Genomic DNA, 27198 nt, shown 5'->3' with positions numbered 1-27198 from the left:
ACATCAGGTGGGTGTGCGAGATGAATGTGATTTCGAAGGTCCCCAAATCTGGTCGATCAGAAAATATTTCGCCTCTCGTGTTGTCCAAGACGCACATGTCCTCTGTTTGCTCTAACATTTACTTATTAAATTTAACAATGACAACATCGAACAGTTTCCTTAAACTCGCTAATTTCTCGAGCAAACAACAAAACAGACAAAGATCCTGAAAACGTTTCACTCCCAAACCGTACACACAATTATGCAAATCGTTCGATTTTTCCCTCGCCCTTGCCGCACAAAAACCACCCCGAACAATCGCATCGAGTCGAGTGGCCACCGGCCGAGGCTCTGATTGACGTTAAATTATTTAAATGAATTATAATTAATGCAGGAACGGTCGATTTTTAAATGAATTTAGTTCAGCATGAGATTTCAGGAGCGACTCTTGCGTCAACATTAAAATACAATGATCGGCGTGAACAATGGAACCTATTGACCCTGCAAGAATTCACTTACCTTGGGGGTGGGCTTAGTGCGTTATTGCAGGTACGGGGGCGCCATCTGACACCGCTGCCGCGAGTGACGGTGGTAAAAGCGACATGATCCAATTAACGTAATTCGTGATGGTTTTTGAGGCATGTGGGTCGGATAATTGATCGAAATCTGGACGTCGTCTCCATAAGGGCGGCATGATCGTGCCGAGGTGTCGGACAAAACAAAATAAAAAAGCAATTTATAAACAGTGTCTAATTTTATTGATTTTTATTTTTGGACATTGATAAAAATACAATATACACAAATATCCTCTCTCTATAGTACAGTAAACATTTTGAGATTTTTACAAAAACATTTTATACACAGTTTGCTTTCGAAAAACGAGAACGAACAGAGTCCGGAGGAACCGTCGAGCCAATTTGTAAATGAACTCTACGGGATCGCGTTATTAAATGGTCTTTGATGAAATTTATGCCCATTAGCCATCGGCCCAACTAATAATGGTCGTTTTGGATGGTCATTTTTTCCCAAATAACTGCTTAAACAGGTTTCGAGATCGTATAACTGAACGTGTTTCTACATAGCAGAAATTTCGTTGATTAACACACAGCACTGTCATATAATTTAGCATATTTATGGGCCGTGTTTGTCACATGTCTCTGGGAAATATTTGATAAAGTGCTTGGCATGGGACTCAAAGAAGGTGATCGCCGTGTCTCCGGTCAAATGTCAAAATCGTCTGCACACGCATCGTGCGTGGGTCCTCTCGAGGAGAGCGTTTGATGGAAGCGGAGAAACAAAGAGAAACAAAGGGACTCACCGAGAGAGGTCTATGCATGAGATGATGATGATCCGTCGCACCACACACAACTTTTCTTTCGTCGTTTCAAATCATAATATGTAATTTTTGTTAGCGAAATCACTGACTAGAAATGAACGATGAGCGATGAAGCGGCGAAACGAGGGTACGATTGAAATAATACAGCAGAGAGGGCTATTTTAAAAACATTATTCGATTTAATTTAGTCACACCGTACAACGATATATAATTAATTATAATTATAATAATAAATATGTACACATGAATCTATGACCAAAGAGACAAGAGTACGGTTCCGATTTGTGTGTTTTTATCCAAAAATAAAAGTCAAGGAGAGAGTTTGTTTGTCAACTGGATCGCACGACACTAACCAAAAAACTTTAATAAACAACATAAGAACAACTTTATATTCTTTAAATATATACGACATTCTATACATTATAAACTTACATTGTAAATTGTTTTATCGTCAACCGTCCCGGTGTATATTTTTAAGTATAAATCACGACTTTGCTACTGCTCCCAACAGTAGTCGATTCTTCTTATTTACAAAACGTAAAATTAGCAGCATTCGCCTATTATTATATTACACTCGCGTCGATTGACGCGTATCACTCTTCTTATTTACAGGTAATATACAGGAGGATGTCCAGTCTACGACGATGACAAGGTACTCACTCGCACTGCACGGCGTTGTAAACAACAGAAAATCAGTGATAAGGACAATACAAACTAGTTCATGTTGTGAATGAGACAGTCCACTAGGACCTCCGCGACGGCAGGAGTTAACACGGATCCTTTTGAGGTAGCGTTGATAATGAAACGGAACAGTCACGCGCCGTCGGCCGACGTTATCATTCAGACACACCGTAGTATGATGGGGGCGGCGTTCTACGACAGTACGATCACTAGCCGTTATCGCTGTGGTGCAACAGGGAGGCCCAGTGGGCTGGATGCTAGTGCGCCGTCAACTGGTGGCCCATGCCTTGGGGAGACAACATAGGGGGACTGTGGGAGTGCGAGTGCTGGCCCATGGGGGAGCCGTGCATGTCCGGGTGGTGGCCGTAGCTGGGGTGCATGTGGCTGCCGGGGGGCATGCCCTCCATCATCTCGCCCCCGAGCGTGTTCGGCGGCGTCATCCGCTTTTCCTTCTGCCGCCGATTGCAGAACCACACTCGCACAACCTCCTTTTCGAGCTGCAAGCTGTCGGCCAGCGAGGATATCTCCTGGGCCGAGGGCTTGGGCTGCTTGTGGAAGTGCTGCTCGAGGGCGCCCTTCACTGACACCTCTATGCTGGTGCGCTTTTTCCTCTTCCGGCCCTGGGCGGCGATCTTGTCGATGGAGGTCGGCGAGCCCGTCGTAGAGTCCGCCTCCTCGAGCCACTTCTGGAGGAGCGGCTTCAGCTTGCACATGTTCTTGAAGCTCAACTGAAGCGCCTCGAACCTGCAGATCGTCGTCTGGGAGAAGACGTTGCCGTAAAGGGTGCCGAGCGCGAGGCCGACGTCAGCCTGCGTGAAGCCGAGCTTGATCCGTCGCTGCTTGAACTGCTTGGCGAAGGCCTCCAGGTCGTCGCTCGTGGGCGTCTCGTCTTCGCCGCCGCTGACGTCGCGGTCCGAGTGTTGGGGGTGGTGCGGGCTCTGCATGTCGCGGTGTAATGGGTGGTGCAGCTGAGGGGCGGCCTGGTGGTGGGCCAGCATCCCGTTCATGGCGGCGTGGTACTGCTGCAGGGGCGAGCCGGCGCCCCCGGGGTTGTAGTGAGCCGAGGAGACGGGTGCGTGCCAGGCGTGCGGCGAGCCCATGCTCTGCTGCTGCTGCTGGCGATGGTGCATCATGTCCGCCTGCTGCGACAGGGGCTTCACGTCCTGATGGGGGTGGTGGTGCGCGTGGTGCATCCCGGCCATGGAGGCGGCCCACGGGTCGGCGCCCGGCTGCAGGCTCACCCAGGGGTTGGCCGCCGACAAGGACACCGCCGCGTGCCCGCCGGGCGACGGCGAGCTCGCCATGTGATGGTTGTGATGGTGGTGGTGATGCTGAGGCAGGTATTTCATCTCGTTGGCGTCGGCCGCCGACCGCGGCGACGCGCTCGCGTGGTATCCTCCGACGATGTTCATTCCGACGACGGTGCCGTCCAGGTCCGCACTTACCGCACTACTCGCCGGCAGGTACGTCGTGGCCGCCATGCCCTGCAAGGGCCGCCCAACCGCCGAGTCCACACTGTCTTCGTGTTCGTACACTTTGCCACTGTTATCGACACGCACTAGATCACGGCCGTTATCGCCGCCGCCAACCGCGGACTGTCATTTATGCCAGCAACCAAAAAACTGTCTAATGGTCAGCTCTCATGCGTTATGCATACCGCACGGCGACTCTGCTTCTACTGCTGACACAGGACAGACTCTGTAGTCGTCGCCGCCGCGACCACCCCCCACTACGACCGCCCCTCCTTGGCCCGAAGTAGCGGTGCGCGCGCCATTGGTGGCGTCTCACTCGTCGCCGTCGCATGACGTCACCCCAACCGCTGCCGCCACTGGCCCGCGGCCCCGAGACACCGCCCTTCGACTTTCCCCCACCTTGGAGGGGAAATGTTTACACTCGGCAGGACACGGTAGCTAGGCAACAGACCGTACACGACTCACATACGCTGCCGGACGCGACGGAACGCTATTGACCAACAGACACGAAAATCGCACATTTCACACAAAAATCGAACGTCTCGGCCCCGATATGACGCTCCTCGGGCTCCCTCTCGCACGCATTTTTTCACTGAACGCACCAAAAACATAATTTCCACGTCAAAAGTCACCTGTTGCGTACACAAATCATAGTTGGCTTGTGCCACAGCGAAATTAACATGGAATTTGCAATACAATGGGGCATTAGCAGTTGCACCTTATACATATGTATGCTGTCCGAAACGTTGCGAGACCGGGGTAGATTTATAATATCGGCCCGCGCGCGTCTCGCACCCTCTTTCTAGACGGGGTGCGTCACCGACGACCACCTGATGAGGTAAGCTTCTCCTAATTGTTCCAAAAACTCCACTCTGATTTGCGGAACCTGAAGGATTTCATTCGGGATGTGGTTGATACCGGCATAATTCGGTCCCAAATATTCACGCCGCAACTTCCAAACCGCTCTTTAAAAGAAATGTCTCATTTTGCGGTCACATAAACTATAAAAAAAATATCCCAATAAACAAGCACGCGCATTCATTATCATTTTTTTATACCGCATTTCCTGCAATTGACTGACCAAAATTGATATTATTCTTTCAATTTCTTTTGTTTTTTTTTCAACGTTTTTTTTCATGAGACACCAAGTCTAGACCATCACTGTTCTTTAAATTCCTCAATGTTAAAACGAAAATTGCACCTTTGAAACTTTCATTGGTCGAGTTTATTTATTCCCGTAATTGATGTTTCTTGTTAACATGAACTGAGAATGTTAACACGACAACAAATGTCACTTCTCAAATATTTTGCAACTTGAACTTTACATTACAAATTTTATTTCGCTTAAAAATGTGATTGTTTTATTTATCAGACAGCAAATGAATATCTAATACCTGCGGATAGGTACACACCTACAACAACACTTTCACTAAATTATTTCCGTTTCTAGAAAATTGTTCATAATTGTTTAAACAGAAAAACCGCAAAAATTTAAAAATTGTCTCTTATTCTCGCCAATTTGCTTTAAACAAAATAGGTAATTAATTATGCATGTACCTATTTAAAAGAAATTTTGGCGATGAGGGCTACAAATAAAGATAAAATAAAATGAATAATTTTTTGTTTTTGGCTTTGTAGACTTTCAGAGTATTCTGAAATGAATCAAGCTGTGTCCATCGTTTATTTTTTTGTATCTTTGTGAGAATTCCAAAGGGAATTCCTGGCGGAAATGGGACAGCCCCACGGCTAATTCCTGTAGGTACATTATTTTTCCGTATTTACTTGGAATTAAACTTCGGCTGCGGTGTTTGCGTTTCCGACAATCGGCTCAATATCTTGCAGAGAATTAGCCCCGAGCCACCCCGCTTGACGCCGCTGTCACAACAGAGGTGGCCACGTCTACCTGACATCCACCCCAGGCGGGTAAATTCCGAAAGTCACCCATTTACCTGGTCGTGTAAAGTAATTGCGCTCGTTGCGTTTATTTTCCGGCGTTACTTCGTCGAGTCTGGTACAAAGCAAGAGAAAAAAAATCGCAGAAAAAGAACAATGCAGTCGGGACGCTATTGAAACAGACAAATCAGTTTAGAAAGGTTATCTGTCTATTCTTCGTCGCATAGAGCGCGCAGATGAGAGGAGATAAGGGGTGCGTCGAGGGTTGGGGTCACACGTACTCGCCGATCGAAGGGGGGTGCGTTATTACGCGGGATTCGGCTGGTACAGAGCTCGGATCGACTGGTCCAGGTGTCGTTCAGGTGCTCTTCGAGGATGACGGTTTTTATTACAGGAACTGGGAGCCGCCCCCGACACCCTCCTCCAGGTAACAATGATGCGCCTTTATTGCAGGCGGCGAACGAATTAGACAAAATATGCCTACATAGGAGGTGAAACGTTTATGATCGGCGAGTCTTGTTTAAACAAGTCCTGTTGGACGTCCTTGGTACAGGTAGATCCTCACGATTTTCACACGGCCTTCGCAAATTGCTGGAAGAGCGTGAAGTGACGTTTCACACAGATATGTTTATTTTAACTGCGTTATGATTTGCAAGAGCAAAAGAGTCTCTTAAGGCCCGTTTATATCGAGCGGTCGTAACCGTAAACGCGTCTGTATTTATTTGCTTGCGGCTCATAATTGCCGCAATAAGACGCACACATCGCGTCGGGATCGCACTTCCTAAAATTAAAGATGCATTTACAAATAGATCGTAACCGTAAAACGGTAATGCCGGCATTTATGGATTATGCAAATTGCAGATGCGACTCTTATCTCTGACTCGGGGCGATGGTGCAGGTGCGTTTACAAAATTTTTATTGAATCGTCCTTAAACCGATATGCATTGCAATTTGGCCCAATGGAATTAGACACGTTTAATGATACGTTTGGCTAATTAAATGTCATAAACTGGACGCGGGAAAATACTTACTTTTCTGTTAGATGCAATCGCTATTCTAGATCGACATAATTAAAGCAAATAATTTAATAGGCTCACCTTAATTAATCAACACTGGAAAAAAGTAGCTAAATAAAGCTTGATTCACCCTGTCATGCAAATGGTAGATAATTAATTTATAAGTCGCACCTGTAAAATTGTAAACCGGGCTTGATTAAGTCTTCAAAATCTTAAATTAGCATGACAAATATTACCGTTACGTTTCACTAATGTGCCTAATTACACTCATATACCGAAACACCTGTAACTTAGTGAAAAAATCGACTTACGACAATCAGTTTAACACTTAGGTACGCGACGCTACTCTGCCTTCTATAAAACAAGAATACCTATGTAAGTATATGTATATTTATATTAAACTTTAGCGGACGTATTGCCCGGTAGCATAAACAGTCGCATAAATTAATTGAAGTACATATTTTTGTGGTTGATTTTGCCATTAATGAAATTAATTTCCAAATAACAAAAAATAAATAAAATAATAATCTACGAGCAGGTGGGACATATTTTACCCTTCACTGAGAAATGAGATACCTATTGTGGTGTAGTGAGTAGCAATTATAACACTACTTTAATTGTTAATTTATTGTCGTCACCGTCGTAAAAACCTAGCGTATAAAACAGTTAATTAAAGGATAGTTTATTGAACGTGTTAGAATCTTGTAATAATTATTATCGTAAGGAAGACCAAAAAATGATATTGTTTATGCGTCGGTTCACGTTGACTGAAGTCTAATGTCCTACAGGTGGAATGTAACCGTTAAACGTAAAATAAGAAGAGGACAGTTTAGAAAAAATGTGTTGTTATGAATTATTAAAACATGTTTCGGATACTGATGGGAACAGTAACAATCTAAAATGAAAATGTTTCCTGTAAGTCATGGCGGTAAAGTCTTATTTACGTGTTCACCGCAACCGTTAGCGGTAAAATGGAGTCGAAAATGTTGTTTGCAATAATTTAAAAATACACAAGCGTGGCGAAATGTTGACGTTGAGAAATATGTGTGTGTGATGATTTGCATCGGAGGAATGTGTTCAAGTATAATAATAATACTTAGTAAAATTATTTGTATATCTATAAATATCGAACGATCAAATTAATTTGTAATCGAGTCATCCATGGATTTGAATCCGTATGTCTTTGCGATTGATATGTCGAGTCTAACCTGTGCTTCAAGCTGTGTTTATTAGAGCGTGGAGTTCAAGTAACGACATACGATTTCGGATTCATGCATAACTCGATTACAAAATAATTTGATCGCTCTGTATACTGGAGAACTTATTAAGAAAGAAATTAAAAAAAAAAAAATGAAAAAGGAGACACGCATCATCTTCCATCAAGAAATTTACGTAGTCGTAAAAACATCGTTAAGAATAATAATTATCACGTTATTTTAAATTATTATTATTTACGTTCTACATATAAAAGCTCAATGTATGAAACAGTTCATTAAAGCTAAGTTTAACCAATGTGTTTTAGAAACTCGTAAAATTGTAATAAAGCAAACCGAGAAAATAGTATATTATGATACAAGTTTATAAGGAAGCTCTTTAAAGCATGCACGACACGTAGCGGAGTGCTTTTAACGTCGCAAGTGCTTTAAAGGCCCTTATAAACGTGTATCATACGCTATTTTTATTATACCTGCACTACAATCTGAAAATTATAACAAAAAAAGTAAATTGAAATACCTTTTCCGAAGTAATCTGTGTCATTAATCGTTGATATAGAAATGGTCAATTGTTGTTGTTTCGTTGCTATTATAAATTTTCTATAGATGTCTATTTATCATTGTTCAAAATGTAGGTGAATTTGTTGTTACCCTTAAAGGTTTAGTGTTTTAAAGGCCCTTTTTCGCACGCATTTTAGTGTCAAAAACAGGGATTATGATTCAGGTATAATAAAAATATTATTAATGCTCCGTTTTATGTTGTCTAAAATGTGATTTACGGTAGGCCATATTGATTAATCCGCAAAATGAAAGTTTCACGATTTACATGATTATCTATGAAAATCGACATGAAAACGTTAAGTACGGTACGCCGTACGTCTAAAAGATGTAGTGGATGTATTGTAAACGACACTTGTAACTTAGATTCGTTTTTTTTTTTGAAAATTGAAATTCGATTACGTTTTATGAAAACGTAAAGTAATGGAACAGTTAATTAAGAACTAGTTTAAGAAATGTGTGACTAATGTTTGATTTACGAGTTGATCGAAATAATTAGTGGCAAACTACATAAGACAAAATAAAATTTTAAAAGTGGCATCAGTCAATTAAAATGAATGCGAAAACTTACGTTATGTTGGACATTTAATAACTTAATAGGTATCTGTTTTGAACAGCACTCATGTCATTAAACCAAAAGTAATTGTTTGCAAACGCAAACAGCAAATATACACTGACCGGCACAAAAAACGACTCACTTCGCGACTCACTTTGAATTTTAAGTAATTCATTGTCTTAGAATTTTTTTTTGGTATCATGTTGTATTGGTAGGTGCTATTTAAGTTATTCTTTGCCAAAGAATATCCGACAAACAAAACATTAAACACAGCAAATAAAATTTTAATGAAAAAAAAATAAAAGTAATTTTCCACAAAAAATTTGATGTTATGAAAAATTGCCAAAATTTGAACAGCATTTTAAATTAGTATCTCGTATTGTCACATTAAATCTTTTAACACGTAAATCAACCGACAAAAACACACCGTGGAAAAACGCAAATTTTCTAATTATTTATTTAAACAAAACAATTCGGTTGCCATGGTGACCATAGCACTCCCGATCATTGAAAATATCCCAATTTAACTATAATAAAGAAAAATAAGCACAAATATAATTTCAAGATCATTTATTTAAGAAATCATAATGAGTCGTTTTTTGTACCGGTGAGTGTAGTTCAATTATTTCGTCAAACTACATATTTAAAGGTTTAGCCTTTGAAACCTTAGGCCCTTGGTGCAAAAAAACCATCGATTTCATTAATGTCATAGGAAACCGACTTATCGCGGAATCAGGCGATTCAAAATCAAAGAAATTCCTTTTTGAGAGGATTTCCCTTGCCATTCAACGTGGAAACGCCGCAAGCATTCGGGGCACTTTTCCAGATTCCGCATTATTATCGGAAATTTTTGCATTGTAAATCAAAAATGTTATGTAATTATGTTATTTTACACAAAACTTCAATATATTGACCTGATTAATTATTAGAAACACAATAATAATTAAGTTATTAACACAACTAATAAATAATTGGAATGAATTCATGAACTACTATATGTTTTTATGTATTACGCAACCGCAAGCATATCGTTAAAAATAATATGAATGATATCAGCATATAAAACAATTCTTTAAATTCTAGTCTAACCAACGTGGTTTGAAAAATTTTAATAATCACGCTTCTTATGCCAAAAAATTATTTTGTCACTGGTTTGCTCAATTTTGAGTAAAATATACTCGTAGGTTGGTCGTAACTGTCAACTGTTAGCTTGCAAACTGTGGCTAACCACAATGAAAATAGGTACTATTGCGATCATTAAATTTTGAATGATGAAATTGTTGTCTTTATCTACAATTTGTCAATACGAGCGATGACAAGTTTATAGTTTATATAAAATGTGATCATTTTACGCGAAAGATCACTTATAAGGAGAATTTTGGCAACACAACTTACTTATTTTACAAAGAGACAACATATTGGTTGATTCAAAATGATTGTGAATAAGTATGGCAACTATGTAGAAAAATTTATGTGGCAACTGTGTGGATAGGACAGAGTTGACATTTCTTTGACAGTTCATAGTCGCGCAATTTTGAAAATTGTCAAATCAATGTGCAATGGTATAAAAAAAAATCAAATGCATGCTTATGAAATGTCATACAAATGTCAACTCTACCCCATTCACACAGTTGCCACATAAATTTTCGTACATAGTTGCCATACTTATCCACAATCATTTTGAATCACCCAATAGTTACAAAAATATCCTATAAAAGAGATATTAATAGTTACGAGTATAATTTAGCGTTGCTTAATAAATGTATGTACTGTTAGTTGTAGGATATGTAAAATAACAGAAAGGTATCAGTAGTAGTAACGTAGTATGCATGTCAAGAATTTTACTTGGATATTTTGTGAGAGATCCTTACTCTGTTTATGGAGCTAAGGTTCACTCAAGTTGCAAAAAACAATTTTGCATTTGCAACAGCAGTTTTATGGGATTAGTCACTTGAAATTACTTTAAAACTGTACTTATATGGAAAATATTCAATCCAGACTATGATTTTCTGGTCCTTTTGTGCCTTTATTTGGTTTAAAAATATTGAAAAAATACTGTTGCAAATGACAAGTGGTTTTTTGCAACTTGAGTCACCTATACTTATTTGAAATGTTATTACACAAACGGTAGGAGATTTCACAAAGAAATAATAATTATAGTCGTAAAGATATTGTTACCTACCTAACAATAAAACGATTATGACATTACGTAGAATTATTGTAATTCCTGATCGTTAAAATGTACACTGCTGTGCAGAAAAATCGCGGACACCTATTTTTCGCTGTGTTAAAACGGTCTAGATTAGTTCTGACTTTTTATTTGTCAGTGTCAAACAACTGTTTCATTTTTCTAATACCGGGTGATCAAGAAGGACTGTTTAAGTTGGCAATACAATTAAGAAAATTTTTATTTATAACACTGTAACTGGATATGTTTTGTTGGTTTATTTGACAAATATCTGATATAGGTATAGCATTAACAACGACAAGCCACCAACAACCGGAAGTTACTTCTGTTATACGATTTAAAATACGATTCAGTGTTACCAACTTAAACAGTCCTTATTGATCACCCCGTACAATGTGACAATCTCCCTGACAGTTTATAACCTATTTACAAACATAATGTCAAAATTCACATTTACAAAGCACAAAATACTCGAAAACTTGATTGCTTGATTTTTGAAGTGTACGCGATTTTTCTGCACAACAGTGTACACTTCTGTTTGCGATTTTTTGGTTGTGTAAATTTACTTGATATTTGTTTCCATGTTTATCCATATTATGTTATTAGGTAAGAATTTACAAACGAATTTTGATTATACCAGATCAACAATAAACCTTGAAAATAAAGAATAATACCTATAATATTGATAACAGTAACATTAGAGGGGCCATTAAGTACACTTTTACTGACTGAAATCGAATTATTTCAATTACCTGCCACTGACAATGACAGTGACATCAGGTAATGGTAAATCTGATTTACACAACCAAAATGTAAGTGTATGCTTTTTCAGTGAACAGAAGTGTACTTGTAATAAAACTGTTTTTTGTTCGACACTGTCAGAATTTGAGAATTTTCTCCTATGTGAACGGATTTTGATAAATGTGACAACTTGTCAAAACGAAACGTCAAGTTAATTTTAAAGATTTTAAGCAATTTAGAACCTTTAAGGGGTTCGTCGAACAAAAAAACGTTGTATTCAACTCGTTCTTGTGTAAATTGGACTTTTTTTGACACTCGTGGGCCCAATTTACACACGAACTCGTTAAATAAATAACTATTATGTGGTGATTGAAGCTTACAAAAGCCTTCTTTGCAACTGAACTGTAACGTTACATACAGTGCGCTTTTTTTTAAGACTGGCCATAAGGTTTTACATGCTAATTTTTCAACCCCCTGTTAACTTTTATTTTTATGAAAATTACAAACCCTAACGCTGTTTTTAGATTAAACAATAATATTATCTAATCATTTACTTCATTTTGTAATACCTAAATGGTTGTAATATACAATTTACAAACAAAATGTTATTTGCAAAAAATAACCTGAACATTAATATTTTACATTTAATAACGATAGATTCATTATTTATATTATAACAAGGTTCTTTACTTCAATAAAAATTAAATGAAATGTTCAAAATGGCCTCCATAGGCAGTTACGCAATTACACAATTAATTACATATCAAAATTACAAATGTCAGGGGAAATTTTAGCCTACTGAAAATTTAAAATTGAAGCAAACGGAATTCAAAAAATATTTTTTTGCTAACTTATTCCTTGCTTCTGGTTATTAAATTGAAATTGTTTCAATACATTATCATATCCCACAACTTTACTACAAAAGTGGGTTGAATATTTTCATGAGGACAAAAGTTAACACGGGGTTGAAAAATTAGCATGTAAAACTCTATGGTCAGTCTTAAAAAAACTCATAGTATACGGGTCTATCAGAACTGGCGGAGCAAAATAATACGGTGAAATCATCATCTTCTGGGAATAATAGGACAAATATTCAAAAAAATCTATCTAAATAGTGATTAGGAAAGAAGCAATTTAAACTGACCAATCCTGTTGTTGATGTTAAGTTACCTATAAATTAGTTTTGCTGCTTTATTTATAACTATGGATGCATTTCAAATGATGCATATGCATTGTTGGGTATCCGCATTGTTTGTGCAATGACGGACGTTTTTAGGTTATAGTATTTTTCAGGTTAGAGTATTTCTGCTAGGATGTTTGGATGTTCCCTATTGGGAAAACGAACTGTGTACTCCTGAGCAGCAATTGTGGCACTCTCATTACACTGTCCATATAAGAAAAGCATATCAAAATATTCTGAAGAAGTAAACATTAAGCGTTTTTATCGACTTTTGTAATTGTCAGAAATAATTTATTATGACATAATATTCAATTATTATGTCTTTGCAACAATCAAATTTTTTTCGATAGTTACTAATATAATTTTTTAAGGTAATTTTATACCTATGTACACGCGATTGGTCAATTAACAACGTTCTAATTTTAAAATCCAATGAGGATGGATTTTTTAAAATATTTTTCCTATTATTCCCAAAAGATGATGACTTCACCATATTATTTTGGTCCGCCAGTTCTGATAGACCCTGTATGTATTTAAGCAGAATTCGAATAGTAATCAACACAATGAAAACAACATATTTACTATAGGTATGTTACGACTAGAAACTATTATAGGTTTGAACCTCAAGAGATGAACAATAACGATGAAAATGCAAGCAAATCGTTTATGTTACGTTTTGTGATAGCTCCTTAATTTAACAATATTAGGTACAAAAAACAGAGATAATAATATACCTAGATTGCTAGTAAAAAATATTGGCCGTATTAGCTGGAACTATGTCCATAAGTTTTCCCCGTCCAGTAAGAAAAAACATAGTCGTAAAGATATCGTTAAGAATAATAATTATGACGTTAGTTTGAGTTATTGTAATTCTCAGCCGTATAAAAACGCAACGTATAAAACAGTTAATTAAAGCCTAGTTTAACGAATGTGTTTTAGAACCCCGTGACAATTATAATAACCCAAACTGAAAAAAAAATTGTTTATGCGTCGGCTTGCGTTGACTAAAGTCTGATTTACAAGTCGACCATAACCGTTAACCGTAAAATACACAAAACGACAGCTCCGAAGCCATCGTGATGAATCCGTCTCGTCCCGGCGGCGATTTGCAACAATTTTAACGATTGTTGCTATTTCGTACCTCCGAGCAGAAGCTCTGTCACAGTTCAAGCAGTTTACGAGGCGGCAACGGCGACGGGGTCATATTTATGTCGCCTCTCCATCTCATTAACATCGTACCTGTTCCAGAGTGATAAATAAAAATTTTAATTCGCTCCCAGATTCCGGAAAAAATTAGTGCCACGACCCTCGAAATAATTTGGAGTGTTGCGCCCAACCGCCCCAATCACTATTCAGTTGATACGACTTTCTACAAATTAGTTGTGTAGAGGAGACCGTCCAGATGAAGCCGTAAAGGATAGAACTGTTGAATTACAATATAGAAACAGAACGAATTAATTTTCTTGTTATGGTTCTACTAGCATGGCCAATAAAAATGTAAATGGCCGAGAGCGTACGTGTGTTTGTAGAGCCACCACGGCCTTCATTAAATATTGATATGGACTAGTTCGCCAACTGAAAATATACTGGATGGCGGAAATTACTAAAAACAGTACCTACAATAGTTGACGCGAGATCGGCTTCCGGGCGCCGAAAAGGCGTCTTTGCGCTCTCACCCTATGAGAAAATCGCGATGAATTTTTATTTTTGAAATTGAATCGATTTTTTGAAGATAGCTGGGTTCGGGGGTTGTTCAGGGGAAGTGGTGAAAATGAACCTGAGGAAAAGAATGAAAGGCGTGTCGCCATCTGTACGATGGAAGCTTAATTATGCGGTTCGCGGCGCAAGTACAGGAAGTGGAGTAGTGTTTCCTGTTTCTTTTTTTTTAGTCGTATTGATTGCGCGATTTTGTGCGAAAATGGGAATACATATACGAATGCAAACAAATTATATAAATGAACTTTGAGCGATTTGAGATAACCGATGGATTTTAAAATTAATGCAGAATTTACCGTCGCCTGATGAGATAACAGTCGTGATAAATGGCACAGTTTGATAGAAAAAAAACGAGTGTGTGCTTAAGACCGCACGACAGAAATGAAAACTTCTATGATGCTCGTTACTGATTTTGGGTAATATGTACCTACCTATTCTATAAAAAATATATCACCATAGATGACTTGGAGGAATAAGAAGCAAGGCATAAATAATTAATATTATTTTCCGTTGACCGCTTGTTAATTTCAATATTAATAGATTATTTTGTCTAAAATATAGTGTATTAATGGACCTCATTAATACACTATTTTTCATTAATCAACGATTTTGCGATTTTGACGTTTTGATGATGTTTTGATGTATAAACAATCTGGAACATGCATTGTTTGCATTTACTAACACTGCAGCAGGTGGTGCAGCAGGGTTTTCTATATTTTATAGCTCCATAACTGCACAATTACGAATTCAATTTTTCAAAAGCCGACCTTTTTGGTTATAATTCACATGTCATATTTTTCAAAGGTAACTAGGTTTTCTTAGCAACCGTGATTTTTACGTGAAATTGAATGTGAATGGAGTTGACTTCTTCTGACACTCTTTGAGGTAAAGTGAATAGAAAGTTTTGAAAAATTTTAAAATGGCCTACCCTGAGGACAAAAAAAGGATGAAGGTATTTTATAAGGTCTCATTTTTATCGAAAATGATGAAATTGGTTTTGATTTGGCTTTAATTTGAAATTTTGTGGTCAACGAAAAAATTTTGTAATCAACTTGTTTGTTAATGGGCGATTAATAATCTCAACTATTAAAGGCACTCACTCGCTACACTCATTTGTGCTTTAAACAGTTTTGATTATTAATAGCCTTCATTAACAAACATTAAATCCAATGCTGTTTTTAAATAAACATCAAAAATCTGTATGTTTCAATAGAATTGCAAATACGTCCGCTTTTAGAGGTACACTCTGGCAAAATTTGTGAGGTTAGGTTTGGATGTTTAAGTTTGATTTTCTTGACGATGATATTGAACACAACACAAGTTTTCATAGCAATACCAATACCTTGTATTATGATAATTTGCCCATTTTCCTCTTCACATTTTGCTACACAAATTTTTCCAATAGATGAATTGTTGAAGCCATATAATTGAGAATTACGTATTAAATCCTACATTCATCTGTAAACTTACAATATTTGTCGTGTCTTTATCGTTTATATTATATAAAACTATACAGGGTATTTCACGAGTGATAATGAGCCTGACGGAGTAATAAATTTTAACATTTTAATTTCAGTAGCCAGCTTTTTTCGGAAATATAGTGTGGGTTGTATTTTAAATTACGTCAGGCTCAATATCACTCGTGAAATATCCTGTGTATGTGTACAGTTACTCCTGCAGCTCTGCACTGAGGTCACTCAGGTCACAACACAACGTACAATGAAAATTTAAGATTGACAAGTGACGCACAGTTGACTGTTTTTCGCTCGCTCCGCTAAAAAACTCGACTCCCTTGATTTCTGTGAACTTACAATATTTATCGTGACATTATCGTTTTTATATACCTACCTATTGCTACTGCTGCAGCTCTGCACTTAAATTTAGCAACACAATGAAAACACACTAAACAATGAAAATTTGAATGTGACAAGTGACGCACAGTTGACTGTTTCTGGCTCGCTCCGCGAAAGTTGACTCCCGAGATTTTAGCGTGTTGCGTGTTGCGAACGATTTTAGCATGTCGCATGAAACTAATTCAGTGAACGGGAATAAAATGTATGTGGTGCACCTAAAGAAGTTTTCATTTCAAAAATATCAACCCATCGAATTTTCGCATCTTCTTTCATTTCTTGTTCCATTATCGTGTCGACATGTTATAGTCTCGATCTTTTAACTAACCTCGGAAATTATTCCCAGTTTCTGTTGTGGAAGTGTCCACTTCGCCGATCAATTTTTGATAGTGAGTCTCTCCGAGTCACTTCACGTGCAGTGTCAACCCAGAAATCCCAGTCATCCAACGATGAGACTCCCAGATAATGTAACATTAATGGCCCATTAAACCCCGGGACAATTCTAGGTTAAGAACAAAGCCAGGACGAGACATGAAAGATGTCTGAAAGCCAGTTGGTCTTGTGGTAGTCGAGGCAACCTAATTAATTCAGCGTTTAGCCGTGTATATAGATAAAGTCCGTGTGACTAATCTATTAAAGGTGTAGTTGTCCGGTTTAAAAATGAGTTGATCCGTGTGACAGCGTGCCATGGTAATTCCGACAAGAACTAATGATATCGGGATATGTAAATAAATATCCGCGTAACACGAGGAGGAAAACCGTGCGGCCGCAGCCTCTGTAGAGTCGGTCTGGTCCACGGCGTGAACCCATGTTTAATGTAACAGTTGATTTGCGTTGCAGATGATGGCGAGGGTCATGAAGAGATGCCGCACCACCGAACTTGGCCGCATCGTGAGGATAACCGCGAGGATACATCCGATCAAACTTCAAGATAAGCTCGGCCTTTCTACTAATTCCATTGCTACCAACTCACTAATTCATTTATCTTATTTAGAGGTGCGCTTCGAACGGGAGATAGGGAATGTAAACCGATTCTGGACCCCGATGTAAAATTAACGCGTCTACGGAGTGGTTGTTCAAGAATTCTTTTTGATTAATAATAATTTGTCTAATGGCATTAGTACTTGAGACGAAAAAAAAACATATTTGCGTTCGACAGTCTCCTGGAACTTAAAATTCAGAATTACGAGTATGTAATGCCAACAGGCAAGAAAAAATTCTTTTACTGAATCTTTACCTGCAGACAACATTTCAACCTTGCGAATCGTCGCTTATCTATGATTTCTGATTCAGATTTTATTTAACAATTTTTATGTTTTTCCGGAGAAGGAAGAAAAGTAGTTTTTCGAAATGAGGTGAGTTTTCAAGGAAGGTTTATGCCAAAGGTAGTAATACGTACCGCAGGTTCTCAGCTATAATATAACGAGAAATAATATGATTATTATTAGCGATGATACTCGTATCTACGAGTGACACCGAGCTGCAGTCTATAACAGTGGTAAAGTTCAAATATTAAAAATTCCTTAAATTGGGAAATGGTTATTTATTTAACTACATAGTTCGTGTGTAAATTGGCCTTATTTTGGTATAAGTGGGCCAGATAAAACGCGAGTGAAACGAGCGTTTTAACGGCCCACGAAAATTTTTGGCTGGCCCACTCATACCAAAAAAAGTCCAATTTACAACGACTTGAATACCACGTTTTTTTGTTCGACGACCCAAATCGCTTAAAATCTTTAAAATTAACTTGACGTTTCGTTTTGACAAGTTGTCACATTTATCAAAATACGTTCACATAGGAGAAAATTCTCAAATTCTGACAGTATCGAACAAAAAATAAATGTAGCCACCTAAGTTTGACGGAAAGTTATCGACGGCACATTCGTTTTTATTTTGAAATGATAAAAATAGTTGAAAAATCGAACTAGAAATTTATTATCTGCTCAATTCAAAGTTGGTAAAAACGATGACTTTGTACAAAATAATGTAATTTTGAATGTTATTGTTAGAAAGAGGTACTGTAGCAGGTAGTCCTGCCTACTTTCTTTGTGAGAGGGGTGAAATCACCCACCCTTATTTAAGTCGAGATATAGCGGTAAAAACAAGAGTCTACCACTATCCTTGGTACTTAACACTTGTACATCAACATTTTGTCATACAATAAAGTTTTTAAGTAGTTATACAAAGACGACTATATCATTTGAACGGCTAATATCACCACCCAACAGTGATTAATCGTTCATAATTTTGGTCCTTCGAGCCGGATGATTAAATCCATATCACACGACGGTCGTCTAGTGTAATAACAAGTGTAATACAACAACAATTCAAGAAACAGTTTCGACACCCAGAGGGCAGCAACGATTTCGTCACCTTCAGCAAGGGCAAAAGGGCAGCACGAATAGTCACCGAATTGGGTAGCAGCGAAGCGATCATCACTCAAGACATCAACAAAGGTTAGTGGCTCTCAATCCTTTCAATTTCCCTTCCAAACTGCATTACTACGTACGACTTTTTCTATTGTTCCTAATTTCGCAAATTTTCATCTCGACCACGTAAATCAAATCAATCATTATGCCCGAGACATCCTTATTAGATGAATCAATTGCCAAATTAGAGGCTCTAAAAAGGAAAAGAACCTCATTAAAAGCTAGAATTACGCGTATTCAGAACTTTGTGTCTAATTTTCAATCAAATGATAATGATGTGTCTCCACTAGAAACTAGAAAAACATTCATCGAACAAATATTCAAAGAATATGACGAGGTACAGACTGAAATTGAATCACTCGATCTTTCATCAGAGGCGATTGAGACACAGACTCAGGACCGCGACGAAATTGATTTAAAGTATCTCGATGTATTATCATCAATTCAAACAAAAATTAGACAAACGACGCCTCCACCGCACACTGCGGCCACAGCGAATCCTAACGGTAGTTGTTCCAGCGCTAATTCACATTGCTCTAATCGTGATCAATCAATCAAATTGAATCTGCCAACTTTAAATTTAAAATCTTTCACTGGTTGCTATAAGGAATGGTTGTCATTTCAAAATTCATTTAAATCCATTATTGAAGACGAAAACAACATGCTAAACAACTGTCAACGTTTCCAATATTTGCGATCATGTTTATCTGGTGAAGCCTTGCGAGCAGTCGAGTCATTAACGGTGTCATCAGAAAATTATAATGTAGCGTGGGATATCTTAAAGAAACGGTTCTGCAACAAACGGCTGATCGTTCACGATCACATAATAGCCATCACAAAGGCACCCCAAGTAATTAAAGCCTCGCATTCGTCACTTAGGTCTTTTTTAGATACGTTGAATTCAAATGTTGCCGCGTTAAGACAGCTAGAAGTACCGATTGATACTTGGCACGCTCTTCTAGTCGTAATAATTGTGGACAAATTAGACGACAATCTTGCAAGAGAATGGCAGGCTACATTAACCGACGAGGTTCCAACTTACGGTCAAACGATCGAATTTTTAGAAAAGAAATGTCAGTTGTTGGAATCCTTAAATCTATTGCACCCCAAATCGAACGTCAATCCGAATCACAATAATGCAAAAAACAATATGTCACAAAAACGAAGCACTACATCTTATGTTGCCACAAACAAACTACATTGTACATTTTGTAAAAATGACGATCATACAATCTTTCAGTGCAATGAATTTACAAAATTAAATGTAGAGGAAAGAAACGCTCAAGCTCGAAACCTGAAGTTATGTCTTAATTGTCTAAGAAACAATCATTTTGTTAACAACTGTCAGTCCAAATTCAAATGCCGTAAATGCAATCAAAGCCACAATACGCTGCTTCACAAAGAAAGACAAATCACGCAAACCAATGAAACACCAGCACAGGTAGAAAGTTTAAACGCTCATTCTATGAGGTCCCAATCATCAATTATTTTGTTATCAACCGCGATCGTTCTCATAGAAGATCGTAATAATAAGTCACATAAATGTAGAGCTCTCCTGGATGCAGGGTCCATGAACAGTTATATTACGTCATCATTTTCCAAAAAATTACGTCTACAGCAGAAAGCCGTAAATATAACCGTTGGCGGAATTGGTCAAATTTCGACGAACATCAAACAGGCCGTCCAGGTAAACATCAAGTCTCAGTACAATAAGTTTTCGGCGAACTTAAGTTGTTTTGTTCTGGAAAAAATAACCGAAAATCTTCCCCTGGTGACCATAAACATGTCTGCAATAAATATTCCAAAGGAATTACAGCTAGCCGATCCGAAATTCTTAGAAACTGCACCAGTAGACTTACTTATCGGGGCTGATTTGTTTTGGAACCTTTTATGTCAAGACCGCAAGGAAATAACACTGAAGAACCATAACAAACTAATGCTGCAAAATACCTATTTAGGTTTCATTGCGGGTGGGTCACTAAATATGAACAATAACAATAGCTCAAGCACCTGCTCGCTTTCTCTAACGTCGGTAAGCGACATTTTAGAGAACCAGATGCAGAAATTCTTCGAACTAGAACAATGCAGCAACCCTTCCGAACAAAAATGCTTTTCAAATGAAGAGATTATGTGCGAGCAACATTTTATTCAAAATACGTGCAGACAAACAAACGGAAAGTTTCTTGTTAAACTGCCATTAAAAAATGATCCTCCAATTCTCAAGTCAAACCGCGATAGTGCTGTAAAGTTTTTTAACAATCTGGAACGAAACCTAAACAAAAGGCCTACACTAAAATCAGATTATGTGCAATTCATGCGGGATTACATCTCTTTGGGTCACATGGAGGAAGTTCCGGGTTGCGAATTAAATAAACCGAACTGTACATATTTGCCCCATCACGCGGTACTCAAGGATTCTACATCGACCAAGTTAAGAGTTGTTTTTAACGCGTCATTTCGCTCAGCTGATGCATTAAGTCTAAATGACAATCTTATGGCAGGACCTACAATCCAGCCAGAGCTTTTTGCAATTTTGTTGAGATTCAGAACTTTTAAATACGTCGTAAACGGGGACATAGCTAAAATGTACCGTATGATAGAAATACATCCCGATCACAGTGACTATCAACGAATTGTTTGGCGCGAGAACACCGAAGATCCGCTAAAAACGTATAGATTAACCACTCTAACCTACGGTACAAAACCGGCCAGTCTTCTAGCAACAAGATGTCTTAAAGAACTAGCTCTTCAAAACGTAAATCAGTACCCGGAAGCCGCTAAAGCAATTCAACAGGATTTTTACGTAGACGATCTTCTGACGGGAGGAGACTCACTTGAAAACCTAATCACTTTACGAGATCAAATAATTCAAATTTTAGCTCATGGTGGTTTCTTATTACGTAAATGGGCCGCCAATCATCCGGCATTAATTCCAGATAGTCACGAGCCTAATCTCAACGTCAGTTTCGATAAGGATGCTTACACTAAAACGTTAGGGCTTTTTTGGAATCCTAATCACGATTCGTTACGCTATCAGGTAAAACAGTGCGACATTCCGAAAAGACTAACAAAACGCGAAATCCTGTCTAAAACTGCCCAGGTATTCGATCCATTGGGTCTTGTGGCGCCAGTAGTAGTAAAAGCAAAAATAATCCTTCAACAGTGCTGGAGTTTGAAAATTGGATGGGACGATCTATTACCTGAAACTATTTATTGTGCATGGGTTAAGATCTTGCAAGAACTCGCTCACTTAAACGAAATCGAAATTCCCAGAAACATAATAAAATCAAGCCCCGTACAGGTGCAACTACATGGTTTTGGTGACGCATCACAAATCGCATATGGCGCTGCTGTCTATCTAAGAACAACTGATCATAGTGGCAATCATCAAGTTCACTTAATTTGCGCTAAATCTCGTGTGGCTCCTCTTCGCGCTGTTACGTTACCACGCTTGGAGCTGTGTGCCGCCTTAACGTTGTCGCGATTATTTAATACAGTTTTACGAACGATAAATGTCAAAATTGATCAGCAATTTCTCTGGACAGATTCCACAGTCGTTCTGGCATGGATAAACGCTACATCTTCAAACTTACAAACATTTGTAGGAAATCGAGTTTCCGAAATTCAAACGCTAACGGATGCGAAAGATTGGTATCATGTCAAAAGCGAAAGTAACCCTGCGGATGTACTAAGCCGAGGTGCTTTACCTGGTCAACTCAAAACTAATAAACTGTGGTGGAACGGTCCTGATTGGCTGTCAGAAAACAACGACACTTGGCCCGTATCTAACGTAAATCTTTCGGATATTGAAATTCCAGAACGGCGAACTGTCACTCTGACCAATATTCATTCTCGCGAAAGACAACTACCGCTTCTTACAAAATTTTCAAATTACAAAAAAACTGAACGCGTAATGTCATGGGTATTACGGTTCATCAACAATTGTAGGAAGCCAAACCAAAGGCAAATCTCTAGTTCTTTAACATGTGAAGAATTAAAAGATTCCATGAAGGCCATCATGCGTTTAATTCAAGAAGTTGCATTCAACGATGAATTAGCTTGCCTTAAACAAAACAAACCGATTAACAAGAAATCACGTTTACTGTGCTTAAATATTTTTCTCGACAAGAATGATAATTTAATTCGCGCGGGAGGTAGGTTGCAAAACTCATCCTTAACTTACGATGTCAAACATCCCATCGTGCTACCAAACGATCGCCATTTGATTAAGGCATTAGTCAAACACGTGCACATTGAGCAACTGCACGCTGGTGTTCAGGGAACTTTAGCCGCGTTACGTCAAAATTTTTGGATAATTTCTCCACGCAGTGTGGTACGCAAGATTTTGCACCAGTGTTTGCAATGTTTTAAAGTCAAACCAAGCGTTATGTATCCTATTATGGGTAATTTGCCCAAATCCCGTGTCGAACCAACCAGACCATTTTCAATCAGTGGCGTAGATTATGCCGGGCCTATTTACATCAAGGAATGTCGTGGTCGCAGTAAGCGTACTGTGAAGGCATATATTTGCGTCTTTGTCTGTTTTTCAACTAAAGCCGTTCATTTAGAACTAGTTGGTGACTTAACGACTCAAACCTTTTTGAATGCGCTAAAACGCTTCATATCAAGACGTGGTCATGTGTACCATCTTTATTCGGACAATGCTACAAATTTCGTTGGCGCCAATAGAGAATTACTGGAACTAAGAACATTTCTAAAGTCAGCTTCATTTAGTCAAATTACAGAAAATCTGGCTAATAAGGGTATCTCGTGGCATTTCATTCCCCCCAGATCCCCGCACATGGGCGGTATTTGGGAAATAAACGTAAAATCCATTAAAGGTCATTTAAAGAGAACAATTGGAGAAGTCGTGCTTTCCTACGAAGAATTGTATACCCTGTTAACAAGAATTGAAGCAGTCCTAAACTCCAGACCTTTGTGTCCCTTGAGTAACGATCCTAATGACCTTAATCCCATAACCCCTGGTCACTTCCTCATCGGAGAGCCATTAACTTCTATAAGCGAAAGAGATCTTACGACGACGAGGATCAACCGATTGACGCAATGGCAAAGAGTGGAACAGATGAGGCAGCACTTTTGGCACCGCTGGCAAAGGGAGTACCTTGTTCAAAACATCAATCGTTCCAAGCAGCTCCGTGGTTCCGGTTCCAGACCGTCCACCCCCGCCTTGGAAGTTGGTTCCATGGTGATTCTAGTTGAGGACAACACGCCGCCACTACAATGGAAATTGGGACGCATCGTAGAACTTCATCCCGGAAGTGACGGTGTTGTGCGCGTAGTGTCCGTAAAGACTGTCAATGGCATCTTCAAAAGAGCCACGCGAAAGGTGTGCGTTCTGCCAGCGAATGAATAGACTATGTTTGTATCGTGTAAATATTTGTTATAATTATGCATTAACCCTTTTTTTACAATTAACTTCAATGTTTGTATTTTTTAATGTTTTTTGTCATGTTTATTATGTAACAATCCTTTTTCTAATAACCATGTTCGATCTTTGCTAATTCCAATATTTTTGAAGTCCGTGCCTTCAAGGGGGGCGGTATATGTACAAAATAATGTAATTTTGAATGTTATTGTTAGAAAGAGGTACTGTAGCAGGTAGTCCTGCCTACTTTCTTTGTGAGAGGGGTGAAATCACCCACCCTTATTTAAGTCGAGATATAGCGGTAAAAACAAGAGTCTACCACTATCCTTGGTACTTAACACTTGTACATCAACATTTTGTCATACAATAAAGTTTTTAAGTAGTTATACAAAGACGACTATATCATTTGAACGGCTAATATCACCACCCAACAGTGATTAATCGTTCAGACTTCGTGAGGCAAACATTGTAATAAAAAGAAATTGATTAACCAGAAAAAAACTCTAACAATAACAGCAAACACAAAAATAAGCACAGAAATAACATTTTTCGGGCTCCGCCTAGAAACACTGATTTTCCATTCGTCTAAATCGTCTGGAAACCAGCATTTCCCTGCCTAGGCAAGAAAATCGAAACAGGAATTTTTAATGAAAGATTTTATGTTGACAGCACAAAATGTCAATGTCATGTGGAATTTTTGTACAATTTTTTAAGTAAGCTTCCGAAATAGCCGAATTTATTTCGGATAATTGCTATTTATGAATGAAATAACACTGTTATGCTTTTTTAAAATAAGTTAATATGTACCGGGTGATAAAAAAGGACTGTTTAAGTTGGCAATACAATTAAGAACAATTTTTATTTCGGCTATTTACAACACTGCAACCGGATATGGTTTGTGGGTTTATTTGACAGATATCTGACGTAGCATTAATAACGACAAAATGGTAGGTTTATGAGAGTAAAAATTAACGGCAAAAAGAAACCAAAGTTGGAATTCGAAATAATAATCTAAAAATTAATTAAAGGAAATTCTCGAAGTGCTCCCCATTTTGCTTTAAACATAAATTAACTCTTCTCTCGAACGATTCACCAGCATGTTTAATTTAATTTGAAATGTCAAATTTGACTTGTCACTGATGCGGCTGTCAGTGTAAAGCCGTCAACCGGAAGTTACTCAAGTTGTACCATTTAAAAATAAAATTCAGCATTACCAACTTAAACAGCCCTTCTTGATCACCCCGTAAATAAATATAAATACAGGGGCAAAAAACGCTTCAATAACGACAGGGTTAGTGTGCATATTAACAAGTTTCTTATATGTTTTCCGGAAAGCTTCACCTTTAATTCATTTATAATCTTCATAAGTTATATTATGTGTGTACTTAATTAGGGAACAGCTACCTACGAGTATATGTTATCATTACAGCTGGTCGAAGAATTCATTAACCAAATCTGGAAGTGGTATTTTATTAGTAAAAATATTTGTCCCCAAAAGGCAATGTGTCAAATCGACCATAATTTATCTTTTACGGTGAGAAAAGTATTCGCAGCCCCATCCACCCCATTTTTCGCCATGCTTGAAAAATGCCTTACTGTAAACGGATTGCTGCGTTGAAGGTAATAACTAGTGGCGCCGGTATAGAAGAGTAGTAGATTTACTTGTTTTTGTGGTAACTAGCTGTCATGTCATTGCTTGACAAGAAGACTTGAATAACAATTTGAAAAAGTCCAATAACAAGATTCATACAATATAGAGGATTTATTTATTTCTTTTCCTATTAGATTCTCTTTCTACAGCGCTTTTAAACACTTATTTATAAATAAAGGATAAATGTAGTAGCAATGGCAACCGCATTTTTACAAAGTAGCCACAAGGTGAATAAATTGTTGTAAAATGGGTTACTGAAGATTTTGAAGCTACTATCAGAATTTGTGAAATTTAATTAGGTTAATTTCATTTTTACCGTCAACGGAAACATTTGTTTCTCACGTTTTTAAATTTTTTTAAGCAATATTAATTTGGATAATTGATTATGTAATAGAACTAAATTTTTCTCTTTTTTATAACTGCGTTTAAAATGTTTGTCACTTAAACCCATTCACGATCTTTTTGGGTCAGGGGAGGCTTGTTTTGGCTTATTTAATGGAAAACTCAAAAACTGTGAAAAGTTCAACTTTATGGAGCACATATTCAATGTTGAAGCTCACGCTGAACATACCGGATGGCATTGGTGTTACGAAGTTTCTGAAATTGGTACCTTTTTTGAAAAAAAGTCTGTTGGTTATCGGGCGAAAAAGTCTAAGGTATTGACATGTCTATCGATGACATCAAGGATGAACATTCTGTATTAATAGTGGCCGTTCCTGACACAAAAACTGGCATAAAACGAACTTTTACTGTCACTAATCCAGAATTTGTAATATTATACCGCAAATATGCAGCTCTTGTTCCGTGTACTCATCCAGAGTTAAAAAAATATTATAAATTGTGTTACAGTGACTTTGAGACTGATGTAACAAGAAGAATGTGAAAACCGTCTCGGATAATGTTGCATTGGCTTACCTATTTACTGGAATTTATTTATTGTGGCAGGTAAATGTTAAATTTCCTTTTAGGTTATTTTAATCGTGGAAATATCAGATGCCGTGCGAAGAGACAAATAAACCAAAATGTCTGTTGATACCATTCAGGATTCAGGATATGTTACTAGTTAGTTACTAGATAATTCCCTTTTTGACCGGTGAAAAATTAACCTAATTCATACGTGTCTGTTCTAGATCGATAATGGGGATCTTTTTTACCGACTCGTCATTCATGAGGCGACCACTCCATTTGAAATTGGCGGGAACTTCAAACCGGATGAAAATTCTGTACTAATAGCGGCCGTTCTTGACACAAAAACTGGCATAAATCAAACTTTAACTGTACCCAATCCAGATTTTGTAAGATCACACCGCAAATATAGAGATAGATATGTTGTAATTGTGATAATAAATAAA

General features: G+C 38.0%; 2 protein-coding genes across 2 annotated transcripts; one reads left to right on the top strand and one right to left on the bottom strand.

Annotated features, from left to right (window-relative positions):
• Nucleotides 1–714: 714 nt before the first annotated feature.
• Nucleotides 715–3699, bottom strand: vvl (ventral veins lacking). Its single transcript, XM_069047336.1, has one exon. It carries the CDS (start codon nt 3475–3477, stop codon nt 2254–2256), a length of 1224 nt encoding a protein of 407 aa, XP_068903437.1. The 5' UTR covers nt 3478–3699; the 3' UTR covers nt 715–2253.
• A 19911-nt stretch (nt 3700–23610) lies between these two features.
• On the top strand, nt 23611–24183 carry LOC138130240 (uncharacterized). Its single transcript, XM_069046670.1, has one exon. The coding sequence runs from the start codon at nt 23611–23613 to the stop codon at nt 24181–24183; it is 573 nt and encodes a 190-aa protein (XP_068902771.1).
• The last annotated feature ends 3015 nt before the right edge of the window (nt 24184–27198 follow it).

This window comes from Tenebrio molitor, chromosome 5 (assembly GCF_963966145.1).
Source record: "Tenebrio molitor chromosome 5, icTenMoli1.1, whole genome shotgun sequence".
Taxonomy (NCBI): domain Eukaryota; kingdom Metazoa; phylum Arthropoda; class Insecta; order Coleoptera; family Tenebrionidae; genus Tenebrio; species Tenebrio molitor.
Note: the sequence above shows the minus strand (reverse complement) of the source record. Positions and strands in the feature narration are given on the sequence as shown.